The 21,801-nt window shown below is 43.8% G+C and overlaps 1 protein-coding gene across 2 annotated transcripts in view; it reads left to right on the forward strand.

The window, feature by feature from the left end:
* COL5A1 (collagen type V alpha 1 chain) overlaps positions 1 to 21,801 on the forward strand; it is a 248,110-nt gene that overhangs the window by 147,974 nt on the left and 78,335 nt on the right. For both annotated transcript variants that reach the window (XM_084649659.1, XM_084649658.1), the window contains exons 16-26: positions 502 to 555; positions 1,540 to 1,593; positions 3,934 to 3,987; positions 5,695 to 5,748; positions 7,475 to 7,519; positions 11,125 to 11,178; positions 12,634 to 12,678; positions 13,756 to 13,809; positions 15,289 to 15,333; positions 16,560 to 16,613; positions 19,679 to 19,723. In XM_084649659.1, coding sequence (XP_084505785.1) covers positions 502 to 555; positions 1,540 to 1,593; positions 3,934 to 3,987; positions 5,695 to 5,748; positions 7,475 to 7,519; positions 11,125 to 11,178; positions 12,634 to 12,678; positions 13,756 to 13,809; positions 15,289 to 15,333; positions 16,560 to 16,613; positions 19,679 to 19,723 — 558 coding nt within the window. The remainder of the gene's footprint in view (positions 1 to 501; positions 556 to 1,539; positions 1,594 to 3,933; positions 3,988 to 5,694; positions 5,749 to 7,474; positions 7,520 to 11,124; positions 11,179 to 12,633; positions 12,679 to 13,755; positions 13,810 to 15,288; positions 15,334 to 16,559; positions 16,614 to 19,678; positions 19,724 to 21,801) is intronic.

Genomic DNA, 21,801 nt, shown 5'->3' on the forward strand with positions numbered 1-21,801 from the left:
TAATGTCACATGTTCTGTGATCCCTGCGACCTTTGCTAGTGGCATTGTCTTAGCTGGTACATTACTCATCTCCTTCTCTGGTTTCCACCCTTGTTCTTTTATCTCCACTGAACCACCCGAGGAATGAGTGGCTCTGCCTTTATACATTTGCTTACTTTGGGCCAGGTTTACAAAGGGGTTTAGGCACCTAAACTAAAAGATAGTGGCTTACCTTAAGTAGGTAAGGTGACAAACTTCAATGGACTTTCAGTGGGAGCTAGGCACCTAATTCACTTCAGCACTTTTGAAAATCCCACTGGGTATCTCTAGGCACCTAAATATCTTTGTAAATCTGCCCAGTTAAAAAGATATGACAAGATGGGACTTAACCCTTCTTTTAGCTGCACTGGACAGGCCTGGCTAGAGTGGACCTGTGTCTTGGTCTTGTCCTCTGGAGAATGTGCATACGGTGTATCATCGTCTGCTTCGTTTTTTCTCCCCAATCTCTTCAATCTATTGCAGGGTCCACGAGGCACTCAAGGCCCCCCAGGCCCATCAGGAAAACCAGGCCGCAGGGTAGGTGCACTCAGAATCTCTTTGACGTATTTGAAATCGGCTTCCTGCTGCTGCTTAGCAACTGCTGAGGGAGAGGGGGCAATGAGCGTGTCACTGAGAAGGTGATACATTGCTGGTGACTACCCGCCCCATGTCACAGTCCTACCCAGGGGCCAGACTACGTTGGTTTCTGCGCATGGCAGATATCTGTAACAGGGAGGCCTCCCAGTACCTCTAAACTTATATACATATAATGGGGAGGCCTAACGGCTCTAAGGCATAAAGAGAGGGATGATGGGGTGAGGTGCATTTCCCATTGTATTCCACACTTCCCATCTTCTCCTATACGGTTGCTCCTCAGTGGTCCAAAATATACCTGCACGCATGCATTGGGCCTGATTCTCTCACACTGCTTTTGCTGTAACTCCATTGGCTTCACTGGGTTACTCCGGATTCTCATTAGGGTGAGCAGAGGATCAGACCCATGGGATATACATACAGGAGATCGTGTACATTGTATTCACACCCTATGCATGCATCTCCACAGGTGCCCGTTAAGAGGTTGAGCTTAAACACCATGTTGCTTCTGCATGCTAGAGCGTCGGCTCCACTTGTTGTCAGTAGAATTAAGAAACTATTTTGCATGACCCATTCCTGGGTTACTAATAAGTTTTTAACTCGTTACAATCTATGAACACCATAATTAATATTTCTTGCAATGTGCCGATTTACATTTTATTCATGTCTTCTCTTTTAAATCAATGGCCATGTCCCAGTATCCAGGGTCCCTACCATTTTATATTGTACCCTTGGTTAGAGAACCAGGCAAAGATAGGGCTGCTGCTGTCACAAAAACAGACCGTCATTTTCTCCCCACAAGGGAAACAGTCCCACTGCCAGTGGGTTCTGAATTATATAAAACTTCATTCAGCCACAAGCCAAAGAGCAGATGTCCCTGTGGTCTTGCTCAGCTTTTGTACTTGATTTGCCTTTCCTCTCTTTCAGGGACGTGCTGGCAGCGATGGTGCCCGGGGAATGCCAGGGCAGACAGGACCAAAGGTAGCTTTACGCATTTGTATGCTCTTTGCATTCACATCTGCTTTGGCAAACACAAACCAAATGGACCCTAGACAGAAGGAATTCAGTCCACTAGGAAGGGAAAGGTCCAGCAGTGTCTATATAATCATGGGCTCAAAACATTAGAGGTGGAAATGAGTCACCAGGGTCAGACAACAATAATGAGAGATTTTTGGTACAAGGTTTGTTAAACCAAAAAATTCCTTTGAGTAAGAAATATGCTCCCTCTGTGTGTGTGGTTGAAGAGCAAAGACTTTGGAATCCCAATTATGAAAAACACACAGTGAGCAGTTGAAAACGTCATGAAATCAAACTACAGAAAAGTACCCATTAACTGGGTAAGGAAACTTACAAAGTGTGTCGTGAAATTTTAATATCATATATGAGATGAAATCCCGTACTTCCCTGTGATCTTGTACTATTCGGAAGCAAGAAAGAAGCTGTTCCACCAAACTGAATGCAGAGGAAGTTTGCCCAAGGAATCGTATGTTAGAAATGTTAAGTAGTTTATTATGTAGATACTTAAAACTGGAATAGATGGGAGTTTCTTGATACAGAGAAAGGAGTCTGCAAACCATTTATCCAGTAAAGTGTGCATTAATGAGTGTTGTCTGTCCTCAGAGGAGTGAATGCCAGGGAGACATGAAAACCAGAATAATGAATAGTAGCCGAGATGGTGACTAATTCTATTGTGGGCGGACTTCAAGGGGCACTCTAGAACTTGACCAAAAAAAATAGCCATCTTGTTACTGCTCATGTATCTTGTGTAGGCAACTTCAATTGCTTGCCAGGTGGATTTATCCTTCAATTGCTCTGGCGTTACAGACTATTCCTGCTTATAAAGTATAGGGATGGAGAACAGGAGGAGAGGCATGCAACTATAATTCCATTATAAGTTAAATTAGCAAGAGAGCATGTCTGGCAGAGCAGAATGGGACACAGGATTTCTGGATTCCCAACTTTGTTAGTTTACTATGTGGCTGGGGACAAGGAATTTCAGCACTTACACGGGGATAACAAAACCTATTTTATGGGTGAGGTGTGCCAAGTCCAGCATCGTATATGAAAGCACCCAAAATCAGCACTCCCTTTTTGTTTTCCTCTCAAATTCTGATCCTGGTGTGTTTTGCCCATGGATGCTCAGGCAATTTATCGTTGCTTTTTAAGCATAAGGCCCTCCTTCCTCCCTGCTTTTATTTGTCTAGCAGGTTGTGGACAAGAGGGTGGATTGCAAGGGGTCAGCTGCTGGTGCACTATAGAGTACATTACGGTGACAGATGACTAAGCCACAGTCCTTGGTGATTTTCCTTGGTGAGGTGACTGGTTACTTATATACTCTGCTTTGCAGACCCCAGGGGCTTGTTCCAGCATAGCCAAGTCTCTGCTGAACTGATCCATGGGAACGTCTCTGTTTTAGCTCAGTGGTGCAATTCCCAACTTTAGTCCTACACACAACTTCTTCCTATCAATTAAAATATCAATGGATAAGTGCTGCTGTGAGAGATCCTCCAACAGGCTCTGTTTGCACAGGATAAATCCCACCAGCTTCGAATGATGAACCTCTGCAGGGCAGAGGCTACCCAGGGTGCTGAATAATAGATGGATAGGAGTTTTATGATGTACATTTTCTTTCCACTTGGTTCTCAAGTAAGACCAGAAACCTCAGTCACTTTATTGAAAGGAACATCCACTTAAACTCCAAAGAGAAGTAATCAGATTTAACATCCATCTATTTTCCTTCTTAGACCATAAACTTTCTTGTCTTTGATCCTAATTTTATTAACTCAGTTTCCTGTTTCGTTTCTTTTTTCCCCTTGAGTCCCTAGCAGGATTACAGGGAAAGCTTTGGCCAGAAAGGTGGGATGCTTTCTGAGGGGGCTTAGAGATTGAATTTGAAGAGGTGCTGATGGACATGGGAAAGTTGCTATTTAGGTTGCTACCCAGGGGTTATGATTAGTAACGGCATGAAATTTAGACAGTGAAAATGTGGACTGAATATCGCAAAAACTTTCCAAAAGGGGGATGTGTTTGGCAGTAGAATACTGTCCCAGGAGAATTGGTGGAAGCCACATTGCTTGAGAAACAAAGATAGGCTGGAAAAATCATTACATGTACAATGGCAGTAATCGGCGAGATGGGTAAGATGGCATCATGGAACTTTTTCATCTCTAATTCTGAAGTCCTTGGGGCTGAGATAAGAAGCTGAAACACTGTCCAATGCCTGTGGATAAAATCGATCCCTCCTTGGCCCAGAGACTAATCAAAGTGGAAAGGGGTACAACAGTGAACAGAAATCTGGACTGACCTTGTCTTTTCTTGTAGGGTGACCGAGGTTTTGATGGGTTGGCTGGTTTGCCTGGTGAGAAGGGGCACAGGGTAAGTTCTCATTTCCACGGCATCCTGGCGACAATCTTAAAAAGAGAAAAAAACAAACAAAATGGCTATGGAACATTATAAAAGGTTATTGAGCTCCCAAATGGACCAGTAGGGGAGTGATACGGTGTTCTGAGTCTGTTGGGAGTTGTGTGGAGTGTGGTTAGAACTAAGAGGGAGACATCATGGGTTGGCCGTTGTAAGAGGATGACAGATCTCTGTAGGAGTGCATAGGACATGTCATAAAAACACATCCAACCACAGTGTCCGCATGGCGGGAAGCCATTGAGAGCTTCTGAAGGCACATCGAAGGGGGGAAAAAAAACCAGCAGACTTTTTGGAGGAGGTAACAAACCCCAGAAAAGTAGAAAAGAAGCAAGAAACAAAACCTGCTTTTATGGTGTTGTTATTGATGAAAGGCAGCCCCAAAAAATGGGATTCTTCTGTGTGCTTTGCAGTTAAGCAAGAAGCCAACTCTTTTGGCAGGCAACCCGCCACCCCCACCCAAGAATGTAACCATTACTTTCTAAAGCAAGGGGGGAGTGTTTTTAGCAGTGGAGGAGATTACATGGTGATTACATGCTATGGTGGGGCGGAAAGGTAGCGCATAAGGGCAGTGTTTAACCAGCTAGAAAATGCTGTGATGTGTTTGGGTTGGAATGGGAACTATGCAGCAAAGCCAAGGTCCCTGTTCTCCGAGAAGCTGCTGTGCGTACCTTCGACACCCTGGCTGGTTTTCGTACCCATTATGAGATGTCATGGGGAAGGTCTGTGATGGATTGTGCTAGTCCAGTGAAGCAGGCCCTGTGAGTTCTGAGGCTGCTGTTATACTGTAGAAAGGACTCTGAGATTAAGCTCTAGCCCTGGATGATAGCAAATGTGTCAGTCACAAGGCATTTCCCAACGGGATCCCCCCCAAAACCCCAAGTTAATTCAAGTTACAGGGATGTTCAGATAACACGATATCCCTGTTTGGTGGGGGAACAGGCAGCTGTTCTTCGGGCAGGGATGGTTTCCTTCTTGCCAGTTTCACATCAGGGAGGGGCAGCTCAGGAGGCATGGTCATTATTAGTGAAACCGATCATGGAGGACAGGGCTGGCCCTAGGTTTTGTGAAGTGTCACACGCAGAGCACCATCTAGCACTCTTCACGCTACCACTAGTGCCCCCACCTTTGCATACCCATAATACAACCCAGTTCCTGGTGGCCTCCAGAGGCTATGGTGACATTTCTCCCTCCCCGCACCCGCCACCTAGATGTCATACACAATCTGCTCCTCCATTCCTGAAGCCCTGTGATCTCCCCTACATGGACTGGGAAGATAGGAGGTTGAGACGAAGCACAGCTATCTCCGCAAGAAGTGTGGGACTGGAGAGGCAAGTGTGGGACACAATCTCTCCCTGTTCCGTGGCAAAAGGGCACCACGGATGTGGGTTGAGGATGTTCCTCTGCCTGATGGATCACATGTGTGCACATGATAAATAGTGTCCTATATGGCTACGGAGTAGTGGCCATAATTCTAACGGGTTTTTGAGTGTACTAGGAGATGGGGAACAACTGAGCACCTGGTCCCACAAAGGTTGGGGAGCAAAGCGGTGGGGCCTGATGCTGCTCTCCCTCACACCTGCTTTACATCATGAGGGAGAAGAGAATCGGCTTGGCTTCTCTGGGGATTTCCTGAAGTGGCTGATTCTAATCTTACATTCCTAGGGTGATCCAGGCCCATCAGGTCCACCAGGAGCACCTGGAGATGACGGGGAGAGGGTAAGTTTATCTCTGAATACAGCTTCCTTTTGAATTCAGAACTATGCCCTGTAAACAAGAAGCAGGTGTGATATCAGACATGTAATGAAAACAAAGAGCAAGCAAGCGCTGGTGTGTTATTCAATGCAAAATCCTGATCATCTTAAATGAAGGGAGAGCATCTGTAGGTCTTGGGGTAGACTGGAATTCTGCATCCATGCAACATTAAAACATATACTCATGACTCAGCCTGCATTACAATGGTTCTGATCATGTTCTCTGTTTGGCACTTGTTTTAACTGGTTAATTCCAGCTGGGACTAGCAATGGCACTGAACGGGGCTCACAATGAAGTAGAACTGGTTGAAATTTTTCATATGAAACCCATTTTGGTGTCTCCCGTCCCCCCACCCAAATGAAGATTTTTTGTGGAAAATGTTTGGATTTTTCAGTGTTTCCCTTTTCTTTTTACTAGTATTGAAAACCTGAACAATGTTGAGTTCCCCCCCCCCCTTCTCTTGCATTTTTCCTTTTATCTCCCTTTTTTGGTGGGAAAAGAAAAAGAGATTTATTATTGGGGAGGAAGGTCGAGAGAAGGGATAAAAACTGGAAAATGTTTTCCAAAAGGTTTTCTTTTTTTGCCAGAAAAATTGACAGGTTTTTAAAAAAAATTCACAAAAAAATATTAGAATGATTTTTTTTTCTTTGTGAAATACACTTACCTACTTACCCTTTTTCGGTAAGTGCTAGTAAAATGCAACAAGGGCTCAGGGACAGGAGTTCCAGACTGCGCTGGGGGCCAAACATTAAAATGGTTTCTAATCCCACCTCTGGAATGGTTCATGTTAGCTTTAGACAAGTGACTTGTTTGTTTCCTCTATAAAACAGGCATAACACCTACCTTTCTCATTGATAGCTTGTGAGGATTAATTAGTTAAGCATAAAGTGCTTTGGAGTTGAAAAGACCTAAGTATTATTATTGTCCGTCAGCTGAACAATATGTAAGGAGGTACACTAACTCTCTCTGAGTATGTGATCAGTCTTAAATCCCAAGAGGGAAGAGGAATTGTTTGGGAAGGGGATATGACACAGAGAGAGTCTGACTTGGAATAATGGGATGAATTTTATTAAAAGAGGATTTAAGATGAATATCAATATTGATTTCCTAAGAGTGATATCCATCAGATTGTAAAATAGACTCCCAGATGAACTGGAGGGAGCCCCATTGTTTGAATAATTTTAAAAATGAATCGGACAAAGCAATGAAGAATATTCTATAGGGAACAATGGTGCATTGGTAGGTGATGGAGTAGATGACCTAAAAATCATCCCATCTTTAATTTCTCTAATCTAAGGAGCCAACAGGTTAGTTCGGCTAAATTTAATTGCCATGCTGGCTTTTCTGTATTGGCTCCTCCATTCACTTAGTTACTAAATCTGCTGCTTATTGATCCACAATCCTTGAAGTGTTCCTACAATATCTCATCTGTTAACAAAATCCGTTTTTACAAACAGATGAATTATGAAACATCCTCATAGGATTTATAATCTTCAGTAAATTCTGCACACATGACATTAGTCTCCAGGCTTATGAGGTCTTTCTTATGCACGATTACCATTTTATTACTCCAGGGAAGTTGGTTTTGTATGTGATTATTGTTTAACAAGGGTGAATCACCTACGAAGTGACTGAAATGTAGCTGATTTTCTCTCTCTCTCTTTCTCTTTTCCCCTCCACGGCCAAATAGGGTGATGATGGAGAAGTTGGACCCAGAGGTCTACCTGGAGAACCTGTAAGTACTTGCTAGTTCAAAATGTGGGCATCTCATTCTGCAGCACCTCAGTAACTCTGTAGTCCAGGGCTCCTATGGCTAGTGCTGTGCTTTGCAGGGATAGTGGCAGATAGTCACATAGTGCTACACAGTGTGTTAGATTAAATCTTCAAGGCAGTGAAGAGACATTGGACTCTAGCTGTCACTTGCAGATCTGTTCTGTCTCTCCTGTTCACAGCCATTTGAAAAATCAAGACACATTTCCTCCAATTTATTTATTCTTCAGACATTTTCAGCTAAACTTCTCAGTAGTTTTGTTTCCTCAGTGGCCCCTTAGTTAAAATTTAAAGTCCAGAATTTGAGCTGTGTTGCTTAGCAGTGATTGGTCAAGTCGGATGAGCAGAACTCCTCTAGCCTGGCTGTGGAGTGAATGGTTCATGGAAAGTGTATGTAAGCTTTGGTTTCAATGAGTATTCAAGCACACACAGGCTAAGCATTTGTTTTTCCAGGGCATTCATGCCGGAAAAACTTGATCACACAAGTATTTGGGGAAAATGAACACTTGGGCCTTGTCTGGGTTGTTGAGACTACAGATACAAATTGGCTGTTAGACATCACTGTGTCATCTAACCCTGCTCAGAGTAGGGCCAAACCGCATGGCGCTTAAAATGCTAATGGCAGTTCCCAACCCACCTCCACTAAAGCCATGGTACTGCAAAGGCTTGCACAGATACTTAGCATGATGCCCCGTGAATTGGAGTCACGGGATGAAATCCTGGTCCCACTGTGAGTTTTGCCGTTGACTTCAGTGGGGTCAGGATTCCACCCACAGGGCATAAAGGAAAGTACATCTGCAGATCTTTGCAAGATAAAGACCTAAGGCTCCTGATGTTGCTAACTTGGGAGTTGCTGGACCGGGGTTAGCAATGGAAGGAATTCCCTATTGTAGACAAGACCAAAAGGGGATGCTAATGTGACCAAAGCAAATGCAGTGTAGAAGTTCAAACCAATATTGCTAGAGAATGTTTTGCGATATTCACTCAGCTCTCCCAAGAATTAATTTCTGCCCATTTGAGAGGTCCAAAAGCACAGTTGCTCCTGGCACCAAATAATCCTGACTTCACTGGCAACAACAAAAACTTTTTCTGACAATATGGAGATGCCTCTGTGCAATGAAATTGTCATTTCATTAAAATCAGCTTATTCTAGTGTCCAAAGCATGTTTTCTTTGTATTAAAAGGGATGTGAATTACCTATCGTATGCCATCAGTTTTGCTTTTATGCTGTCTTGTTGTGTTGTTGTAAATACCACATTAGTGATACCAGAGTAACTGACGAGAAATGTTGGGAACGTAGGAAAGGAGAGGGTTGGCATTTACAGACTCATTGGGACTAAATTATACATGAGATGTCTGATTAACTTCTGGAAACATTCATCAACCTAGCGATCTCCTTAATACATGTCTAAAGCATGCATGGAAACTATTTTTAAATGAGTAGAAGAAAAAAAGTGGCTGAGGGCCCAGTCGGGAGTAAGTAGAAATTATAATATAAGAAACTTTGGCTGATAAATATACTTCCCCAATCTGCATGGACATCTCCTAATGCCATCAGCCAAATCCTGGTCCCATCAAAACCAGTGCCAATTTTGATGGTAGGGTATGGCCCTTTATGTTTTACTGGTGGCACCTTAGAATTTGTTCCTGTAGGCATCTAATTCCATTCTGCTGTCATTTGTTAAAATTCCTGAAGCCAATTCAGTCAAGGGAGTTGTTTTTGGGAGGCCCAGGCATGCAAAGATTTAAGCACATGGGTATTTTCCAGCCTTGCCAAGGTATGCAGACGATCAGTGGTAACATTAGTGACCAGTTGTGCTTAAGCGTACGTCTTTCCAGACTCAGGCCCATGTGTTCTGTTTTAATGGTAAAAACTATCATGTTTTATCTTTTATTTTAACTCTTCTGTTCTGTCTGTCAATCAAACATAGTTTTTGTCCATGACAATGAACGAACACCGGTAACGAAGGCTACATCTAGACAGCAATAAAACCCCCATGGCAGAGAGTCCCAGAGCCTGGGTCAGCTGACGGGCTCGAGCTGCGTCTTTAAAAATACCGGTATAGACATTCAGGCTTATGGGCTCTGAGACCCTCCCCACTTGTGGGGTTTCAGATCCTGAGCTCCAGCTTGAACCGAAACATCTGCACTGCTATTTTATAGCTCGCAGCCTGAGCCCTGGGAGCCCGAGTCACTTCCCCCGAGCGTGGTGGCTTTTATTTCTGGGTAGTTGTACCCTAATGTAACAGAGGGCGTAGGTTTAAAAATGAGGCTTTCCACAGACCCACATGCCCAGTCTGTCTCCCTAGGGATCTGTCTGAGAGCTGAGCTTAGATTCCTCGCTTTGAAAACTAGCTTCCAAGGATGGGCTTTTCAAAAATGCCCAAGTGCTTTAGGAGCACAAGTATCACTCCCAATAGGCCTTGTGGACCTAAATCACTTAGGTCCCTTTGGAAATTCCACCCCTGGTAATTTACCTGTTAAATACAAGACTCAAACGCAATAACTCCCTGAAGTTGCCACTATGCCTCCCAGCGTGAAAAGTCAGAAATGTGAGGTAAACACCACGAGTCGTTTATTACCTTTGACTAGGATGGCTTGCCTTTTGGAAATACAAGTGAAATATACAATTGAGACTGAATGCTTTTTTTCCAGCCCTGCCAAGGCCAATAGAGTTTCAGTGGCACAAATTAAATCCAGTGAGATTTGAAACACCCACCCCAGTGCTGCCTGAGCAGTGTGAGTTTATTTCACACAGTACTGTCCACCTAGCAGTATTTGCTCTGAAGTATTTTGTAGGTCATTGCTTCGCTTCCACAGCAGGAGAGTGCAGGAACAGGAGTGATTTACTTTGAAAGTTGGTTAAAGTGGGCCCTGTTCGAATATGAAAAATAAATGTCTCCATCTGTGATGGCTAACCTTTTTTGAAAAAGCATCCCAGACACACACACACTTTCTCTCTCTCTTTCAGTGGTCCCCAAACTTTATACCTCATGCCCCCCCTGCCCCCATCCATGCTGCCCCACAGAGCTGGGGCCAGGAGTGGGTCCAGGGCTCCGGGAGGGGGGATGCGGACAGGGGTAAAGGGGCCGAGGCTGTGGCCACAGCTGGGGCTGGGAGCAGGGTGGCGCTCCCTCCCCCCACCCCTGTGGGGGATGGCCTGGGTCCCAGATGCGTGCCCCTGAATGTTCTGATGCCCCCTAGGAGGGGCACACCTCACAAATTGGGGACCTCCGCTCTATTTTATGGCAACATCAATTTATAAAATAAGATATGAAGCATGTATTATTGTGGAACATGCTTTAAAATGTGTGATCCAGCAAGATGCTGAGTAACATCAACCTTCACTGATTTCAGTGGGAGCAGAGGGTGCTCAGAACCACTCAGGAACAGACCATAAGGAAGGTGCTATGAAGGCTTTGGCTGGGCAATATTTTTTTCCCCCGATTCTCTTAAGGCCTGAGCCAAAGCCCATTGAAGTCAATGGGAGCCTTTCCATTGACCTCAGAAAGGCTTTGGGTTGGGCTCTTCATAATTGGTGCTTCTAAGCATATTTGTTTCCACCTGCAGGGACCCCGAGGTTTGCTGGGACCAAAAGGGCCACCAGGTCCCTCAGGACCGCCGGTAAGTTGCACAGGCTTGCTGTTTCTGCTGTTCTGCTCAACAAGTTCTGCTGAGTTCTCCAGTCAGAGCTAGCATGTCCCACTGAGGCACTCAGGCAGATAATCCAAGTGGATGATTTTATGCATCTGTGTTGTGAAAGCAGGAGGTATAAAGAAGGGGTTAAAACTCTAAGGCCATATTCAGCCCTGCTTTGAGCCCAGCGTCAGTGGAGTCACTCCCATGCATACCAAGGTGGAATTTGGCCCATAGAGTAAATTAAACATCTAGGCCAAAGTTAAAAGGAAGAACATAACTTATTACCACTGTGGCTTTTCTATTAACTCGTGCCTGAGTCTTTTGAAGCCTGGTTTAATACAGTTTTTTTTCACGTTTTTCAAGCTAAATCCAAGGAAAGAGCATGCAGCTTTTCAGTCAGGCCTTTTAAGGAGATAGAGCTTAGTCACGTCGTCTGTCTTAGGCTCCTTGTTCCATGAAGTGCTGGTGTAAGGACCAGCTCTAGAGATCGTCATGGGTGATTGATCCCCAAGACGTCAACACGCAATGCCTCTAGCTGTTACTCCCTTCACTGGCAACAGTTATAGATAATTATTCCCTTCATGGACCAGCCACTATAAGAGGCCATGACACCCTTAGTCAGTGAGTTCAGAGGCCTTCAACTTCCATTGAGACTTGAAGGGAGTTGAGGATCTGGTCCCTAAAGTGGCTTATTTAGTAAGAGTGCCCAATAAAAACCGATCTCTGGTCCTGTGCAAGGAATCAACCTGTCGAAGGCTGGTCCCCCCAGCTGGTGCTTTCTGATTGGCTGTGAGCCGTGATGCCACAGACTTACCTATGGTACTCTGTGAATGTATGAAGCTGAATTTTTTTTCCTGGTTTCCATATATAAATTCCTTTCATTGCCGATGGACGAGGCTGCACTTCCTAAAGGACTGCAGCATCTCTGTGGGGCTCTCAACTAGCCTTCAGCAATAACACCATCAAAACACAGTGAGACAAATCCTCACCTGGTGTAAATTAACATAGCTTCCTCCGACTTCATCCATTGTCTTCTAATGTGCTAATATGCTATCTACCCATCATTTCTATAAATCTGTCCACTGTTCAGAAATAATCTTCCTACAGTCAATATACAGCATTTGCACAATGGTGCTGAGTTTTCTCTGCAGGCGTAAAACCGATGGAAAAAATGTTGAAATGGTCTTTGGAAAAAAAACCCCAAAACCGAATAACCAAACAAAACAAAATAATCCAACAACCTGGCATGAATTCTTGGCACTAGCTGCTTTGCCAGTCACCTTTAGGAAAACATTCTGTTTCCACTCAGCTGTTCCTTTTAGTCCAGAGGGCCACAGAGTATTTGATTAATTTTTACTGCATCTTCCTGCTATTTTTGGCTCAAAAGAGCCAGATGTTTTCTCAATTTAATGCTGTTTATTTTTTTTAATCCCTACTCAGGGTGTGACTGGTATGGATGGACAAACAGGCCCAAAGGGGAATGTGGTAAGTCTTCACTACTTCCATCTATCCCCATACACTCTCTCTCTCTCTCTCTCTCTCCATATAGTCAATCTTACATTAGATTTGTAATCACTGTTTAGTCCCTGTTGATTTCAAAACCAGTAGAGGCCATGGAGAATATCTTCCATGGTAAATGGATGTTAATTTATTATAGTTTGCAATGAAATTACATATTACGTCTCTATGAAGATCAAACATTTTCATCATGATTTATGTTGTTATACCAAACAGCAAAATATAATCATTAAATCAAGAAAGAAACTATATACATTGTGGACTTTGTAGTTACATGAGTCAAATTCACCTCTATGCAGAGAAGCCAGTACAAAGCTGAAGCATGGTTTAAATTGGACTTGATTATTGTATAGTTTGGTCCTCTACAATGGTCCTTCATCCATCAATAATGCCTCCCCTGAGAAGACTACCATGGCGGGGGGGAAGGGAGGGATTGTTGTCTAGTTGTGAGACCAGGACACTGGCAATCAGAACTCCTGGGTTCTTTTCCTGGCCTTGCCAAACACAGCCTGTGGGATCTTGTTCTCATCACTTTGCTGTGGCATTTGAAGTAAATACAGTGATCATGATTCATAACAGGGCTGTGAGGATTAATTATTTGGTTTGTCAAATCCTTGAATGAAGGGTTACATACTTTTACACAAATACATAAGTGTTTAAGAGCAAAGTATTTTTTGATTATGGTTGTGATTTAAATAAATTTACCCTCCATGTCAGCATGCACAAATAAAATCTAAGACAAAATGGTTTCTGTGGCTAAATAATGAACTCAATAGCATTTGGTAGCTGGTGTGTTCTGTTTCTAGCACTGGCCACTAGCTGTGCGTTGGAGATAGGCAGTCACAGCCCTCCACAATTGCGAGTGAAGAATCCCTTCCGGACCCCTGCAATAATAGTCAGTTTACACCTAATCGCACGAGAATTCATTTCCCTTGCTTTAGCATGAATTGAAGTGTATATAACTGTTGGCCATAACACTATGGATGGACATTATTACTGCTATGGTTATGAGCTTCTTTCAGCTCTTGCTTTGCTTCCTGGCAGGGTCCTCAAGGTGAGCCAGGACCACCAGGACAACAGGGTAATCCAGGTGCTCAGGTAAGGCAAGAAACAGCTCTTCTCCTCGATAGGAAAGAGTTGGGTTTATAGTTCTGTATGCGCTTTGCCCTGACCTGCAGAGTGGTTCAGATGGGACATCACACAAAGTATTGACTAGCAATAAATACGTTTCCTAAAGGCGGAGCCTGGGCTCTAAATCTAAACAACCTCCAGGGCTTGAAGAGTGAAACTGAACCTCATTCTGGATCCACATTTTCCAGCTGACTTCTGCTGCTGTGATGGACCAAAGCCAGATCCAAGCATCTCCTTGACTGAGGGAGTCAGTTATCTGGTTCTAAATCCAAATGTGCTGCTCAGTGTCATCTCTGATTTTTAATGTGCTCATTATGGAAGCAGTGGGAGCCGGTGGCTATTGGACTAGGAGTCAGGAGACCTGGGGACGTATTCTTCAGTGCTGTTGTTGAACTTCTCCTTAACCTTGGGCAAGTCACATCCCTTTCTGGTGCCTCAATTTCCCCATCTTGAAAACAATTCTTATCATAGAATCATAGCACTGGAAGGAAACTTGAGAGGTCATTTAGTCCAGTCCCCTGCACTCATGGCAGGACTAAGTATTATCTAGACCATCCCTGACAGGTGTTTGTCTAATCTGGTCTTAAAAATATCCAATGATGGAGATTCCACAACCTCCCTAGGCAATTTATTCCAGTGATTAAACACCCTGACATTTAGGAAGCTTTTCCCAATGTCCAACCTAAACTTCCCTTGCTACAACTTAAGCCCACTGCATCTTGTCCTATTCTCAGAGATTAAGAAGAACAATTTTTCTCCCTCCTCCTTGTTAATAACCTTTTATGGACTTGAAAACTGTTATCACGTCCCCACTCAGTCTTCTCTTCTCCAGACTAAACAAACCCCATTTTTTCAATCTTCCCTCATAGGTCATGTTTTCTAGACCTTTAATCATTTTTGTGGCTCTTCTCTGGACTTTCTCCAATTTGTCCACATCCTTCCTGAAATGTGGTGCCCAGAACTGGACACAATACTTCAGTTGAGGCCGTATCAGCACGGAGTAGAGCGGAAGAATTACTTCTCATGTCTTGCTTACAACACTGCTGCTAATACGGCCCAGAATGATGTTCACTTTTTTTGCAACAGTGTTACACAGTTGACTCATATTTAGCTTGTGATCCACTATGACTCCCAGATCTTTTTCTGCAATACTCCGTCCTAGGCAGTCATTTCCCATTTTGTATGTGTGCAACTGACTGTTCCTTCCTAAGTGAAGTACTTTGCATTTGTCCTTATTGAATTTCATCCTAATTATCTTCATTTGTTCTATGGATGAAATAAGCTATCTAAAAATGAAGTATTAGCATCTTCTGTGAGACATTTCGATAACTATTGGAAATACCAAGTCATTGAAAGTGTTAGAAGGATGCTACACTGAGGTGTTGCAAAATAAATTTGGAATGATTAATTTGTTTCTTAACCCCCCTACCTTTTTTCTTTTCACAGGGTCTTCCAGGTCCACAGGGTGCAATTGGTCCACCAGGCAATAAAGTATGTTAATACACTGCAGCTGTAACATAAGTCAGCTGTTGCCATTAATATGCATTTGTCTCCTCAGATACTCCTGTTTGCCTCATGCAATATCTGTTTACAGCTGTATGCCTGAAAGTTTAATTTGTCCTGCTCCAAACAGGGCAGAGAGGAGGAAACAGAGTTTGTCTCTAATTCAAAATATTTGTATTCACGTCCCATTTTAAGAGAAACATTTTGAAGACAGTCTGTATAAAATGTTAGGAGTTGACTTTAAATTGTCTGTTTCTGAGGCTAAATATGCAGAGATGTATAAAGGGACAGCATTTGTAAGATATAAAGGGACATTTGTAAGAGCATGGGGATTCAGATAATTTAATGAGGACCTTCACCCTGGGAGATGGGCCAAGTTACACCGGGTTTCCATTTTGGCTTAATGTACTGTTCTCACTGGGCAAATTCTACCCTCCCACCCATGCAGCACCCTGGACTTTAAATCAGGCAAAATGTTGCCCACTGGAATGACGGGACTAATTCATGTTTCTGAGTGCATTTGCATAATTCCCACTCCACTGACTTCCTTGGCATGTATCATTTACCCAAACATGAGAATTCCCCTTATTGTACAGTATTATGGGATCATTGACCAAAAGCTGTCCAGGAGAAAAATGAACAGAACGGATTATCATTTTAAAGGACAAAGGCATTTCTTGTTTAATTGCGGAGTCACACACTCAAGTTGTGTAAGTATAGCCACTCCTTGACGTGGTCAAGGGATCAGGATTCCTATTATTAAAGGAGAGTAACACAACTGCATTTAAATGAGAAGGTGAGGCAGATAGGGCAGTCCCCCCCGCCCCCCATTTTTTCCATTTGTCATAATGGTTTGTTTTTCTATTATGTGATTTTATGCTCTGTGGGCCCAGTTTTCCAGCACCCTGCACCTTGTGTGGTCATTTGCATCAGTGCAAAATGCTGCCCAGGCAGGATGGTAGTGCTTTGTACCAGCCTTGCGCTCAGTTTGCACTGGTGTGAAAGGCGGGGCAGGGTCAGGCCCTGCTTGTTGAGCCATTGCATCTTTTCTAAAGGATCTACCTGTACATACAACATTTGCGAGACCAGGTTCAGACAAAGCAAAAGATGTGCCTGTAACATGATGCCCTTTGTTCTCTGACTGTCGGTGTTTAATAACTTCTTGGGGACACTTGTTGCTGCAGTGATTCTGATTGTTTCTGGGTATTTTTTAGGGACCCCTGGGTAAACCTGGTCTTCCTGGCATGCCCGGTGCAGACGGCCCTCCGGTAAGTAGTCTGTTCCTAAGGTACCCCACCCCGCTTACCCCCTAGGGACCTGATGCTGCATCACTATTGCACCCAGCCACCTTGGGAGCTCAGTAGGATCTTGAGCGCTCAAGGTTTTACAAGATCAGGCCCCAGTCAGAATTTACACAAACGTCTCTGCCACGTTGCAGCGTTTGGTTCTCCTCTAGCCCCACATTACCAGTCTGGTTCTTCCCTAGGCGTGTTGTGCGCCTACTTCAATTCCCATTGATTCTAGCCGGAGCGGAGAGCGCTCAGGAGCTCTCAGGATTGCCCCAGTAATAATCATTTTCAGTAAACAATGTTGTGAGTGAGGAATGGGCGTCATTTTAACGCACACTATGGATCCTGCGAAACCCCAGAAGCTCGGCTGAAATGCATGCTTAAGTGTATTGGACAGAGCACTAGCACTGTGAGTGCATCTCAAGCCAGTCCCTGTAAAGGGGGCGATGCATGCTGTGAATAAAAATGAACCCTTTTATCTGGACCATAGGTCTGAATTCAGTTGCTGTCTCAATCCCCACCTGTAGAGCTTAGAACACCAAGGATATGTCTGCACTGCAATTAAAAGCCCGTGGCTGGCCCATGCCAGCTGAGTCAGGTTTGCAGAGCTACGAGCCTGTTTAATTGTGGGATAGACATTCAGGCTTGGGCTGGAGCTTGGGCCCTACACCACAATTAAACAACCCTTTAGCCTGAGTCCGAGTGAGCTGGTCTGGGCCAGCCATGGGCATCTGATTACGGTGTAGACGTACCCTAAGTGCTTCTGCAATGCAGCTAGTAAGAGCAACCTGAATTTCACATGAGAGTTCTCTTCTAGCAGCCTCATGATAATCCTACTTTAAACATTATCTGTTCTTGGAGGCTGGTGTTGAAAATCCCTGGCCTTTAAACTAGATCTGATTTTTTACACTCTAAGGAGACGTCCGATTTTAAGAGCAACAAACATTAAACGGTTACATTCCTGAACATAAATGCAGAACATGCCGAAAAATTACATTTTTCTATCTGGGGATTATCCTTCCCACTCGGGGAATTTTATCTGTCTCATAAAATTGTTAGCTGATTCAACAGTACAGAATATCTATAAGGCTGTTGCTCTCCATGTGAAATTCTCAGAGCAGCCTCCATTGGAGCCTCTCAGTTATAAAATCTGTCCAGTCCAGTTTTTATGTAGACTAAGGGTCATATATCCTCTTCAATGTGCACACACGGCTCCATTTGTTCTCATGGGGAACGATGTAGCCTGAAGATAGTCTAGGGCAGGTTTTAAGTGTGAGCATTAAGGAATAACAAGATGCCCAGATGCTCTGTAGTAATTGGACTCCAAAGATATATGGCATTTACTAAATTCCTTTTAAAAATCCCCCAAATCATATGGCATCTTGCTGCCAGACCCAGTGAAGTCCCTTGTCAATTATTGATCCCAGGGCTGGTAATGGAACTGCACTTTTTGAAATGGGTGATGATATTACGTACCGTGCAGATTTAGACCTCAGCCTGGACTTCCACTGATACCCACCGCTGCACCTATGATAGATCTAGAAATGAGCAAGTCGGTGCAGGCACAATTGTGTGCATGGGTGCTGTTGATGTCCTTTAGATATCTGGCTACATCAGGGCACCTTCAGCTATCAAAGTAGCAGCATTATATTTGTGAGTATATGAAGGGAGGGTTTTTTTTTTTAAATCCGATCCTTTTAGGGGAGGGATAGCTCAGTGGTTTGAGCATTGGCCTGCTAAACCCAGGGCTGTGAATTCAATCCTTGAGGGGGGCCATTTAGGGATCTGGGGCAAAAATTGGGGATCGGTCCTGCTTTGAGCAGGGGGTTGGACTCGATGACCTCCTGAGGTCCCTTCCAACCCTGATAGTCTATGATTCTATGAAATCCTGCTGGTCTGACGTTCTCCTTTATGCAGTGTGATCTTGGGAAATGGTTTTTAAGTGATTGCAAGAAGGTCATTGGCATGTTCAGACAGGAGCTCGCTGATGAAAAACCTACTTACTGCAGAGGTGCTTAGGGCTTTGAGAACCTGTGGTGTGGTCTGGGTGCCCTCGTGTTCCTTTCAAACGAAAAGATTATGAATACACATTAGGTGCCACAGCTAAGAGGTTAATGTCTTTGTGCTGACACTGCAAACCCCAGAGGGATGTTTTGCCTTGGCAATGTGTTTGGTCCGTTAGTAAGCAAATCCATTGCAAAGGCACTCATTGGCTCTTCACAATGCTTCGCTAGTGCACTGTGCTTGATGAGAAGCAATTTTTCAGGATGGAAAATGGTACTTTTGTTTTGTACCGATAGAAATCTCAACAAAAGGCTTCTAAAGACACTGAATAAGAATGTGTTGGAAGCTACAGGATGTTGGGTTATTCAGCGCCCAAGCCCAAGAAGAAAGCTGACCAGTGTCCAGACAGTCAGCATGCAGTGGGGATGCAGGTTAACTGAGTGTTTATCATCAGATCATGCAGCTGATTCCAGTAACCAGCAAATGATTGCAGTGTGGAGATCTGACCATCACAGCCTTCCCAACATACTCTCCAGTACTGTACAACTGGATTTTTTTCTCATCACCAACCTAATGACAGCAAATATCAGGAACAAAAGTGGCCTAGTGATTAAAACACGGGAGTGGAATCCAGAACTTCTGAGTTTTATTCCTGACTCTGCCATGGACTGTCGCATGGCCTTGGGTGTGACATTTAGCTGCATTGTGCCACAATTCCCTCTTTGCAAAATAGATACACTGCTAGTTGCCCAACTCGCAGAGGTGTTGTGAAATGTTATTGATATTTGCAAAATACCTTGTGCTGTGCAGATGCAAGGTGGTGTAGCAGCGTAAAGTAGAATTCCACTGCAGTCCCCTTATGTTGGTGAGCACTCATGCAAGTAGATCAGTTGACCTCAACAGGACCACTCGCATGAGTAAGTGCTCACTAATGTGTAAGGATCCCCTTGGAAATAGATCAAAACTGATGGTCAGTTTCCAAAGCAGTGATCTGATTATTAATCTCCTCTCTCTGTTTTGTCTATTTGTTTTATTAATAGGGTCATCCTGGCAAAGAAGGTCCTCCTGGTGAGAAGGGGAGTCAGGTATGTGTTAACCAGACCCTCATCATTCTTATTTAGTGTCACTGAACATGGAGGAAGAAATTAATCCCCATGCAATGTTAGACGTTGAGCAGATGACTTCATTGCCTTGGAGGCATTAAAGCGCTCTGGTCAGTTCTGAAGGAGAGAGGCCTTGTCTACACTAGGAAGGATTTGCTCAGACAGTTATACCTGCAAACTGGTACTGTACCAGCAGAGCTATACCGGCAAACCCTCTCCGTGGAGATGCAGCTCATTGCAGCAAGAGTTCTTTTGCCAACATAACTTATACCTGTTCCCCAAATGAAATAAGCTAGACTGGCAAAAGGACTTTTTTGCCGGTATAACTGCATCTACGTTAGGGCTTTTGCCAGCATAGTTATGTCAGATAAAGAGTGTATGGGGAAGTGGGGGGTGAGGGGTGTTTCACACTTCTAACGGACGTAGCTGTGCTTGCAAAACTTTTGTTAAACATGTGCTGGGAAACGGTCACATGACTTGGCTGTACTGGTTTTTGAAACACCAATGAGACCCACCAACCCTGCTCCTAAACCAAGTCCAATTGAACTGTCTGTTTGCTTCTTTGAATGTTCTTTCTACTTCTTTCACTTTCTGGCTTTGTCTAGAAACAAAAGAACAGAAATATTACCCCTGCCTCCCACTCTCTGTTTGGAAATGCCCCAGGAATGGTGATCTAGTGAGATTTACAACTCATTTAGAAATGTAGATGAACTTGGACGTTTTTCCTTCCTGAACCTTCAGAATCTAAGATGCGTTTTGATTGTTTTCTCACTTGTGACTTTGACCACAGGGGATGAGGAGGAAGGAGTCATGGGACAATTTCAGCTTGTCTATAAATGTGTAGTTGCACCAGAGATCTCTTAGCAGCATTGTCCAGCCTAGCTTTCCTGGCAAGCAGCACTGAAAAGCTTCCCGAACATGCAAAAGAAACCTGTGAAGGGGAAAGCTGTTAATCAGACACAAATAAATATCCTCAGTGCTGCAGAGGGAATGCAGAAAATTACTTTTTAAAAAAATTAATGTTCTTTTCTTTCTAGTTTGCCCCCATGTCAAAATCCCTCTTTAACAATATTTTAGAAAACATTGCTCAGAGTCCTTGAATGATATGGTTGTTAGTTTGTCTGGGAGATCTACCATCTGTGTTCCTGCTGCGTCCCATTCAGCTGAAAACCATTACATTTGTCAAAAGTCTTTTATTAGAGTACAGTCCAGTTTGATTGAAGCTCACCCTAGCATTGCCTGGGTACCGTGCAGAGCAGGAAAACAATGCCTGTCACCTTGATGGCGGCCATTCCTCCAGCTGGCATCACGTGAGGCTAGGAATTCAAATGTTCGTGTCTGTAGAATGTTAAAACCCAATCAACTGCCCTGCGCTCACTCGCTGTGCTGGGAGACATTTAGCAAACATCCAGAAGTCAGCAGGTGTCAGGGTAAAAGTCCAGATCCAGGCTATAACTTTCTCCATGAGTTATTGCTTAAGCAGTTATGATCCCAGAGCAGTGTTTGTGCTGCTAGATTTGTTCCAATTGACACTAGCACGAGTTCTGAGACTCCAACAGACCCCAAGAAGCATAGATCCTTCAGCTCAGCCTGGTTGTCAGGCTGGGAGAAATTATCCAGAACTCTCTTACAGAAATGGAAGAGTATTTTTTTCAGTTAGTTGAGCAAAAGAAAACAATTCAGTTGAAAATGTGATTGATGTACCGAGTCATAAGACGGCACTCTAGCGATGGTGCAAGGTACTTACAAAGTTACCGTGAAGTGTGTCCATCCAGATTTGGCAATAACTACAATTCAGCCCTTGGAGTCAGTGATGACTAGATGGATTCATAGCTCTGAATGCTAGAAAGGACCATTATGATCATCTTAGTATGCCCTCCGACAAAATCCAGGCCAAAAAATCTCACCCGAAAATGTCTGTATCAAGCCCATAACTTCTGTTTGAGCTACAGCTTATCTTTTAAAAAGACATCCAATCTTGACTTAAAGATTTCAAGTGATGGAGAATCCATCACATGCCCAAGTAAGTTGTTAATGACCCTCCCTGTTCAAATTTGCAT

The sequence above is a fragment of the Lepidochelys olivacea genome (assembly GCF_965140295.1).
Source record: "Lepidochelys olivacea isolate rLepOli2 genome assembly, chromosome: 16".
Classification (NCBI taxonomy): domain Eukaryota; kingdom Metazoa; phylum Chordata; order Testudines; family Cheloniidae; genus Lepidochelys; species Lepidochelys olivacea.